This window comes from Microchirus variegatus (assembly GCF_963457635.1).
Source record: "Microchirus variegatus genome assembly, chromosome: 16".
NCBI classification, from domain to species: domain Eukaryota; kingdom Metazoa; phylum Chordata; class Actinopteri; order Pleuronectiformes; family Soleidae; genus Microchirus; species Microchirus variegatus.
Genome location: NC_139817.1, coordinates 4,188,667 through 4,199,946, shown reverse-complemented (window position 1 = coordinate 4,199,946; position 11,280 = coordinate 4,188,667). Strand labels below are relative to the sequence as shown.

General features: G+C 41.7%; 1 protein-coding gene across 1 annotated transcript in view; it reads right to left on the bottom strand.

The window, feature by feature from the left end:
- Window positions 1-10,559, bottom strand: part of wars2 (tryptophanyl tRNA synthetase 2, mitochondrial) — a gene marked incomplete at both ends in the record, with an annotated part of 17,575 nt that extends 7,016 nt beyond the window's left edge. Inside the window, one exon of the mRNA XM_083902867.1 lies at window positions 10,455-10,559. Within this exon, the coding sequence (XP_083758993.1) occupies window positions 10,455-10,559 (105 nt within the window). The remainder of the gene's footprint in view (window positions 1-10,454) is intronic.
- Between the last annotated feature and the right edge of the window lie 721 nt (window positions 10,560-11,280).

Sequence of the window (11,280 nt, the reverse complement as noted above, 5' to 3'; positions counted from 1 at the left end):
GGTTTTTTGGACCATTTTCGGTGTCATTTTTCAAATAACCTCAACAGTAACGCACTGATATTTATACCAGGTATCATACAAGTTGTGACTACATGTATGTTTTGGTGTTTTTGCCGGTGACTAGTGGGTAAAACAACCCATTTGAGAACGTCATTTTGAGGTTTGGTGAACACGAGAATTAAGGACCGACCAACTCGTCAATTAATGGTGGAAAATAAACAACAGATTAATCAGGTATGAAAATAATAATAATAAGAATAACTCTCAATATGTCAATTATTTTATTAAAATTTGATTGTGCAAAACAATGGTGTGTGTTTTTTTTTAAGTCTGTAGCTTAGAATATGACGTCTATTGGTCGGGAATATATTAAATTTAAAATCTGCGTTTCTAAACACGCAGTCGGCCATATTGCAATACATTGATCAGCCCTACTTCATACTAGAGCTGAAACAATTACTCGATTCATCGATCACTAAATTAACCTGCGACTATTTCGAAGCTTTTTTCACGACTAAAACACGATTTCTGATTGTTTTAGCTTCTTATATTTTCTCCGTTTCTTTGCTCCAAATAAACAAAGAAATCATGGTTTATGACAAAAACCAGACATTCGAGAACATCGTCATTTTTCCAGGTTTGACAAACACCGCGCAAAATTTTATGGATATTTTATCGTGAAAATAATCGACGGAGCGCACAAAACCAACCAAAATGACTCTACAGGCTGTCGTACGCATGCCAGGCCTGTAGGTGGCGCTGTAATGCTGCGACAGACAAACACAAAACATGGAGAAGAAGATAAAAAAAAAAACTCCAAAGAAGACGACCAAGAAGACGGCAAAATAGCATTTTAGGGCTCCCAAAAAGTGGCTAAAAAGCCGGCATACGATACAAAAGTTCTGCGGTTTCTTCCGTCAGTCGCGAAAGCTAAACTTCTGCTAAATGATCTCAAGTCAACAAACTGTCCAGCTCTTTACATCTGACCATAATTGTCAAAGGGGAAAAAAACATCGACGCAATTACAGCGAGGTTAAGTTTGCTTTCGCGCGGCGCGTTGACGGCTCGCAAAACGGCAAAAACTTTTTCTTTCCACCCCCATGAGATGCGAGTGTTATCACCTCACAGATGACTGGCGATCATGCGTTTCAGCCCCGGCTGCACTTTTTCCGAGGTTATCATAACTAATCACTAAAAACCCTGACGCTTTTTCGGGGGGATATCCTCTTCACTCGCTGCTGGGAAATCGGTTATCTTGACAGCTTTGCTGAGCTACATCACATTCAATCCGACTGAGGGGGGGGGAGGGGGGGGGGGAGGTTCAGCACAGCGTCTTGAGATCAGATAACAGCTGCCCACCGGTACCACGAGCTCCTCCATCTTCCTCAGCCTTGTGGGGATCGAATAACAAGAGCTCCGAGGCCCGGCGTGGTCCAGCAAAAAGAAAAAAAGAGGAAGGAACTGGGTGCTTATGTCATTACCGACAGGGTAATTGCACTGGAGTGCCATTGATGCTGAGAGCCTCTTTAGGAGTGTCAGGATTGATTTGGGGGCCCTCGAGTCTGGCTCATGTGTGTTCTCACCTCGAGCCGACACGCCAAACGCATGTTCCCCCGCCGCCGCCGCCGCCCTCCACCCCCGTGGGGGGAAGCCATTAGCCATTCGGACATGCTAATGGTGTCATTTGAGCCAATCTAGCGTTAAATGAGAGTCAACAGCGCGTCCAACTAAGCCGCTAGCCACTTGCGCGGCCGCGGGGGGGAGGGGGTCATCGCGAGGAAAGCGTCTTTAAAGATGTGCTTCTATGGCTCCTGCAGGACGACGCCGGCTCCGCGGCGGGAGTAAATCAACAAGTGTGCGATGACAGTGGAGACAGTAAATGTTGTAAAGCAATTAATGGTTGTAACGCACACTCGCGCCGACTCGGGCCAAGCGGTCATAAAATATCAAGACAGCTTTGGTTTGCCGTGGACTATATTAAACCCGCGCAAGTGGATTCTTGTCAACGGTCAAGATACTTCTGAGGTGACAACCTGAGGTAAAGGAGGATACGGTCAGGGAAATAACACCAAAGTGTTCAAATAGTGTTTATGTTCAAATGTGACAAGGAATTAACATCTAAATATGGTGGGGCAAAGATTCAATAACAATATTTCGCATTACAATCCAACAAAAGTCCAATAATAGTCCTGAAGTTAACAATTATTTTTCATTATCCATTAATATCTCGCTTATTCGATGAGTTGTTTGGTCCATAAACTGAAAATTATTAAGTCATAATGACTTCTTATGTTTTTAAGAATTATAACTAAATAAAAGGAGCAAAGAAACCGGGAAATATTCACATTTAAGAAGCTGAAAACCCAAAGTATCAATCAAAAACAAAAATATGTCTTAAATTATTCAGCATTTGGCATACTTTCTATTTCCCAATACGTCTAAATCCTTGGTGAAAAAATAGGTTGTATCCTATGTCTTTTCAGCTTCTTAAATGTGAATATTTGATGGTCTCTTTGCACCATAGAACAAAGAAATCATTCAAATTGAATAATTTTGGTCCGAGGACAAAAAAAAGACATTTGAGAACAGCGTTATTTCAAGATTTGGAAAACCAAAAAGCTGAATTTTTCATGGTTTTCTGTCACTTCATGAACGAAACAATTTAATTTACAGATTACAGTTTTAATCCCGGTTCTTCCAGACGGTGAACATCTGTGCATAATTATTCCCCACTCCATGTTAACATAGATGCTAACATATTTAATACAGAACCAAAATGGCGGACGCTAAGCCGTCGTCGGACGCCTGTTGACGACGACGACGCACGCGCGCAGCTAACGCAAGAAAACGCCGTCGGGTTCTCAGCTCATATTTTTCACGTTGACAGGCGCGGCGTTGTCGTACTACGTCGTCGCCGAGGTGGCGACAGCTCCCTCTCTCTCTCGCCGCCCGCCGTCTGCCATGTGCTGAACGCGTTACGCGCCCACATGTGTGTGCGTGTGCGTGACATTAATGCCCAACAGGCTCGAAAGGTTACGTACACGCGTGGAAAAGGCCGTGTTTTCACACTCGCGGTGTATTTTCTTAGTTGTTGGTTTGTCAGTGTGTGGTGCGCTAACCGCGGGGACAGAGGTTATGTGTGCAAACATAGATGTAGTACGTGTGCACACGGAGTCTTTGCCTACATCAATATCACCGCAGCTGGAATGGTGATATGGCGGCTTAGCGTACGTTACGGAATGTATACATCATTTGGAGTAGAGGTAGACCGATAAATTGGGCCGATATCTACCTTTTTTTAAATAATCAGCGTTGGTTGATTACTATTTATTATTTGGCCAATTATTACTGCTTATTGAGTGGTGAAAACTTTGATTCAAAAGTGGACAGATTGGATTATCAATAAATGGTTTTATTTTGTCAGATGGAGAATATTTGAGCCAAAATAAATTGGCATCCATTACCAGCAACGTCTGATTTGGTGCCGACAAGGAATCAACACTGGGTTTCCCAGAATTTTAGACAAAATCAAGTCCAACGGGAAAAGAAAATAATAATTCAGCATATTTTTCTTCACACGGAGATGTAAAACGTTGAGTTGTCATTGAAGTTTTGGAAATTAGCATTTAAGACAAATCTCTTACGCGTGTCGTTACAAACCTACGCATTTTAAACGGTTTCGGTTTCCGCTCACACTTGATTCACCTTTTGCGAACAGGCCAATAAATATGCCGACATGTAATAGTTAATAAATAATAAATAAATAATACATAACCAATAATGTGGTTTATTTAGACGATTTTAAAAATCAATTTTCCGCCTTAGAAGTTAGAACTATGACATTAATAGCTTGACGGTTGTTTATTGACCTCTAAAGTATTGGAAGTTCTGTTTTATTAGGTTCCATTCGGTTTCATAAAAAGCCCTTTTTCTTTATCCAATTTCATCAGAAGTATGTCTACTGATTTTTAGCATTTTATTTTCTTACAGTACCAGCTTAAAGAACACAGATTAAGCTAAAAATGAAGCTAAAAACACTATTTATTACAAATCTTGGGTGTTATTGTCTTCACAAATATATCAGTACCATAGATAAAGTATAATGTGACAAATATAAAAGCACATTGTCCAGCCCTAATAATATGTAGAAGTCCTTCAAGTAGAAAAATTATAGCTCAAACGTTATTTGCCAGCAAACTCATATTTTGCTCATTAAATCGTTGACGTCCAGCTGGAGTCCCAATTCCAAAATAGAGGAAACGTCGTTCCAGCGTTTGTCCGGGGCGTAAAAACCCTCGCTCTGATCGCGGTTATTAATCAATCGGACATTGCAAAACAGTGGATTTCTCTCTCTTTCTCTTTCTCAGATCCATTCTGGGCTCCTTTTCAGGGCCTCATACATCATATCGGAGCCCAGGAGTCCCGGAGTGGCCCAACTGACATCTCCCTCGCCGAGGAGGCTGATGAACCCCATCATTTACGGCGCCAATTTCAACAAGTCTGAGCAGCGGCCTCTGGGATCGTCAGCGCTCACTGTCAGCTCTTTGTGGGCCGCGTGAGAGCGAGAATCGAGAGCGAATCAACACAGGGTCCAGTGTTCTTCTCCTGTACCGGGCGCCCGCACGCACCCCCCATTAAAGGCCGGCACCACGCCGACGAACGCCGTTCCTCGTTATCTTTCTCCATCTTCTACACTTTGGGGCCTGTTAACGCGGACGCCCAACAGAGAAGCCACGGCAGTGAGGAATCAAACAGGAAGTGAGCGGGTTTTACTGTACAACACTTTCCTTATCCTTAGCCGTAAAAGTGTGTGTGTGGATGTTTAACCACAACACAGCTGGATGCAAAGTGCGCGACCACATGAGAAAACACGCATGAATGACACAAAAAAAAATCCAGTTTCAAAAAGTCTTTCATAGACAACGAGTCTGTGGTACATATGCCAGGCCTGTATGGGGCGCTGTGACGCTGCGAGAGACACGAAAAAATGGGAGAAGACGACGTTTTGGAGCGAGCGCGTAAAAGACTGCATAAAAGGGAAGTTCCACAATTTGCATTATTTACAAATTTTATATTTACATTGGACGTAAAAATTCTGGGTGTTGATGAAATCTAAAAGGTACCAAAACAAAATTTAGTGTTAGAGATTTTAAATGTTACCGTAAATGTAGGTCAGTCCAAAATATCAGATATATATCTGAAATTTTAATGAAATTTAACTTTCGGACTCTCAAAATGTTGGTTCCGTGGGCATAAAAAAGCTAATTGGATAGATACATTTCACAGATAAATTCTCCAAAATCATTTCTTTAAGACACTGACAACAAGCAAGATGGCGACCGCGAATGCCGATATTTCTTTTAGAGTTGGAGGACGTTTATATTCAGTTTAAATTTCATGTAAAAAAATAAATAAATTGGGGGTGTTGATAGACAGCAGTAAAATATCGCAATGCATCTGTACTCATATTGGCCCAATATCTGTCGACCACCACTATGCGTGAATTGCGTAAATATATCACGTACGGACTCCCAATATGTTGGTTCCGTGTGGATAAAAATTTGCAGATTCTCCAAAACGACTACTCATGTGTACAGCCCCTAAAATTATAACTACAGTTCAGTCAAGTAGGTTTTTTCCCCCGTTTTTCTCCCTCCAGAGAAGCTGTCTAAGGTGGTGGGGGTGGGGGTGGGGGCCACGAAAGGAGCGTTTGATTAAATCTGCGGTTGACGTGTGGGACAGGTGAGATTGATGAGGTTCCTCTGAGCTTCACACTGTGCAGAGAGCTGGGGCTACAGGAACAGACCGCTGCAGTGTGGCGGGGGCCATGGGCTCGGGGCCCGCTCGCACCGTGGGGTCCCTGGGCTGATTAATGGGACTGGAGGCCCTTCAAAAACAGCACCTCCCCGCAGACGGGGGTCCGACACAGCTCCAAAAATAACCGGGCAGGGGAGGGCGGGCGTCCTCCGTCTCCAGCACTAACAGGCTGCAGACTTCAATCCAGACTTCAATGCAGTCTGGTTGGTTGGTGGTGGTGGTGCGCTTGTGAGGGGGGGGGGGGGTATCCCAAAAATACCCGGGGCAGGAAACAGTAATCTGCCTCATTAGACACCAAACATTATTTAACGACCGATTTAGCTGATGAGAAGTGACAAACACTGGCATCCGATACCGCGTCAATAACCGTATCGTATGAACTGTTAATTATACGTCAGTGTGAATAAAAACATGTGCACTTACTGGACCGGAGGTCTGAAACATGCGGCTCTCGGGCCAAATACAGCCCCCCAATCTATCACTCACGGCCCACCACTTAATATCAAGTTAAAATGTCAGATTTTTTATCTTTTTAGACTAATTTTTCATGATTCTTAAATATGTTTTTTTTTTTTTTTTAACAAAAAATAGTTTTATTTTCAATATTCATAACCAGTTATTGGACAACGCTAAAGGTTTGACACCACAGATGCAAACGTTATGAACAAATCTCCCGACACGGCGGTTAGCTTAGCTGTTAGCGTCGACGGAGAAAGCGAACAATAAAATAAAAGAAATGCATGAACTAGATATTAAATATATGAAATAGGTCTTAAAAACTTTAAAAAATAAAGTGAAATAAAGTTTTTGTGCCTTAACGACGAAGAATGAGCGATATTGTCTTTAAACTTTATTATGAGAAGATTTCCCGCCAAAATTCAGGGTATTTTTGACGTTTATTTATTTTGTACAATGAGGTACGTTAATATTTACATCTGCTGCGACACTAGTACGCAAAATATAATGTTTACAGACAAAAGAGACTAAATGACCTACGTTTATATCGGCATTGATATCGGTTATTAATATATCGACATATGAGATATCGCTATTCGCAAAACTGGCCGATTTATAAATAATAATCTACCAATGTTGATTATTAGAAAGATGGCAAATATCGGCCTTACCGATTAATCGGTCTACTTCTAGCTAATAAACGCCAAAACAACACATGACACAAACTTCAGCTTCTCTGAACAGTTCCCTCGCTTCCTCCTGCAAAAGCTTTTGCACTTGTTGACTTGAGAGCAGCTCAAAGACGCGGCGGCACCAGAGAGAGTTACACTAGGTTTTAATTACCAATGTCAGCTCGTGGAGCTGAAGCCGAAACATGGGAAACGCTGTAAAGAGTTCCCCAGGCGCCGCTGCGGGCGCACGTCTACACTGTAATTCAACGACTCTGTATGTATGCGTGCATGTATTTTTTTAAAAATATAGAACGACGTTGACATATGGGATAGGGGTTAATCCGAGAGCGACTACGACAGAGCCAATTACGCCGAGCAGCGCTGCGGAGAATTAGCGGGGCTTCTCTGACAGATGAAAATAAATAGGGCAGTTAATGAACATCCTCCAAGGGGAGGCCCACGTTTCCTCGCTCTCGCCAGGGCCGCTCCCATGTGGTGCAGCAGCAGCAGCGCGCAGCTCCCATAATGGTTTTAGCTGACACCCGAGTCGAAGGAGAGGAGAGTGAAGCAAATTAGAAGTCACTTCCTCTTTCCTGCAGCTCGGGGCTGACATGACTGATTTCAGCCAATAACGGGACCACAGGAGAGGGGACGCCGCCGCGAGGGGGAGGAGCCTCCGTATTTACAGCTGACATGAGGCTTAAAAAAGGGAGTAAAGACGCACACATTCCTGCTCCAACTCAACACTTTCAGCTCGGGTTTAAACCTGGACTGTGTGATTTTTAAATACATAAATGTCAGTTACATCAGCTCCACACCACTCAGTATAGCCCTGTTTAGATCTCACGTTGCCTAGCAACAACCAGGAAGTGATTAGCTTCACGTCAAGGCAGACAACGGCAAACATTAACGCGGATAATATAGATGCAGAAACAATAACAACAATGACGATTAATGGTATATTAAGCAGTTACTTTACTTTGTTAATGCTTGCGAGAGGAGTAAGCGGGGAGATTTTACGAGCGTCATTGAATGCATCACAGTCACAGTCACATTTATACACATAGAGCCCAAAAATACCTCAATTTGCCTTTCGTTTTTTTGGCCGGGTTTTGGGTTTTATGTCTATAAGTAAGCAGTTATTTTACCTCAGAGCTCAGGATGAGGTGGGAAAATGGTTAAAAATCGACAGTGAAAACTCTCTTTATCACTGATATTTGCTCTCATGGCGGATACAAACAACTGTCGAGGAGTCAACTTTGACTCCTTTAAGTTTCTGTGGCTTTTTAAAAGGCAGAAAAACATCCTTTTTGTTCCTCTCCTCACACATCGAGGCATTGAGGGCTCAGAGCAGCGAGCCGGTGTTTCTCTGCTCACTCGGCCACATTTGGAGCAAATTAAAACAAATGAAAACCAACACCTCATTGCTGATGTTATTGCTGGTAATGAAGCACTGCTGTGATCCTTTTTCTGGGCCCCGCCCCCCTTTCCTCCACACACACACACACACACTCTTAACAAAACACAGACGTGGACAGCGCCGCACACACACACACACACACACACTGTATTACAGCTCGTACATCAGCGTGAGGGTTTTTACAGACGCCGTAGAGCAAAGGCACGTCGCTAATTAGCATTTGTTGTCAAACTGGAACCCACGACGTATTATTACGCGAGTCTGGGAACTCATTGTTTGTCTTAACGCCTCGTTAGCTCGTCCAGCGCAGCCGTGAAGTCGTAAGAAACCCCTTCACAACTGTTATACTTACAAAGAACTACTGCAAATAGGATGGACACATAAGGACGGGACAACAAATAACAGAGATTTAAGCTGAACTTAAAGATGCTACAGTCAAGGATTATGGAAAATGAGAATAATCCAAAAGGTCATGAGGTATAACAACAATCATTTCAATCGATCACTGACAACTTTGACTGTAAATGTCCAACACTTCACTTGACAGGCGTCAAACTTGGCACACGTCTTATTAAACACACCAGTGTGTGCAGTGCCGAGTTTGGCCGTGTTTGGATAAGAACCACACGAGATATTGGTAAAAATGTGACAGATAGATCAATAAAAATACCGCTCTCTTTTACAAAGATTGTGCGTTTTTGCTTTAGGGGATAAAAAAAAAACATAAAAAACATAAGGTCTTTTACTTCAGGTTTTAAACATTTGAAAACTGCCGTCAAACTAAACGCAGCTGTTGTAATAAAATGTTAAAAGCTGAGAAGTTAAAAAAAGAAAGTGAGTAATTTGGATTTTTCTGAGAAACAAAAAAAATGGTAACACAACATCAACACTCAGTGAATGAGCAACTAATGTTTTCACACTTAACTTTGAGCATTAATCACTCCATTAACTTATTATTCACAACTGAGAGACATTGTCCTATAGATTAAATACTAGAAAGGAACAGATTCAGAAAATTATATATATATATACACACACATATATATACATGCATATATACATACATACATACATACATACATACATAAGGTATTAGCTAAGGTGTTTACATATACAGTGTGTACAGTGGTAGTGCAAGTATTTCATAAATTTCTGCCTAGTATACATGCCAGAATTGACTACTATCTTTATTTAATCTTTCTTTATCTGATAATATTTTAATTATCTATAAGTTTAGTTTAAATATATATAAAACAAAAAGAAAACTGCACTGAAGCTGTAAAAATCTGTGAATACATGAGACAAACTATGAACGTACGAGACAAACTGTGAACGTACGAGACGAACATACGAGACCAACTATGAACTTACGAGACGAACGTACGAGACCAACTATGAACGTACGAGACAAACTATTAACGTACGGGACGAACGTATGAGACCAACTATGAACGTACGAGACCAACTATGAACTTACGAGACGAACGTACGAGACCAACTATGAACGTACGAGACGAACGTATGAGACAAACTATGAACGTACGAGACAACCTATGAACGTACGGGACGAACGTATGAGACAAACGGTGAACGTACGAGACCAACTGAAAACGTACGAGACAAACTATGAACGTACGAGACCAACTGTGAACGTACGAGACAAACTATTAACGTACGAGACAAACTATTAACGTACGGGACCAACTATGAACTTACGAGACGAACGTACGAGACCAACTATGAACGTACGGGACGAACGTATGAGACAAACTGTGAACGTACGAGACCAACTGAAAACGCACGAGACAAACTATGAACGTACGAGACCAACTGTGAACGTACGAGACAAACTATTAACGTACGAGACAAACTATTAACGTACGAGACAAACTATGCACGTACTAGACAAATTACGAACACAAACTACGAACGTACGACGAGACAAACTGAATGTATGAGACAGAGGGGAAAATAAAAACAGAGGACCCAGGAACGCCTCACATTCAGTGCGCGTTTGAGCGAAAACATCGCGGTTTCCGACAAAAACACAAACTCTCGTCACGTAAAAATGTTCTTAGTAAAACACTCACCGTGTTTTCCCGACTCGCTCCGGCGCACAGGGAGCGTTTAGGACCATTTAGAGATCGAATGAACCGGGAGACATGTCCGAAGTTAGTCCGCACGGGCAGCGCCATCTTTGACTGTGACGTCACACAACGGTGGCTTCGAAAGGACAAAATGGCTCTCAAAAGCGCGATTGCGGAAGTTACTTTACAGATACCGTTCAACAGCGACAATAAATGAAAAATCACCACAAATTACACAATTTCGTGTAAAATTGTACAAAAACTGTGTTTTAGCAGCACAAATATTTCTAATTTATGTGATATGACTAAAAAATAATGACTACACTACCCGTATCCTTTGCTGCAACAGCAATGCTGTCAGAGGGAGCTAGCTGTTAGCACCAACATGCTAGAAACTGTATGTTAACCATCAAAATACATACCTACAATTTACTATGGAGGATAATTGTGGTCAAAAGTCCAAATAGTAATTTATAGAAGCAAGTTAAAGTGTAAAAAGGACAACGATATTGATAAGGTTATATAGAAATTTAAATAAGAGGTTACAAATATTCTTTGAAAGCCAAGAGTATGCTCAGTCAGTATTTTTCCTCTGCGAATCAAATGTTTTCTGGCAACAATTCACCTTGTGACTGTTTTTACAGGGCGTTTCTTGGGAAATAATTGAAAAATAAATGGGAGTTGTACTTCCTGAACCAGAGCCTTTATAAACATGTGTGTGTGTGTGTGTTTCAAACCCATTTATTAAGAAGCCACGAGATCAGATGACAGAGTGGTTAATAATTTGCTCCAATAATTCTGCAATAACACCACAAAATATAATCCTTAT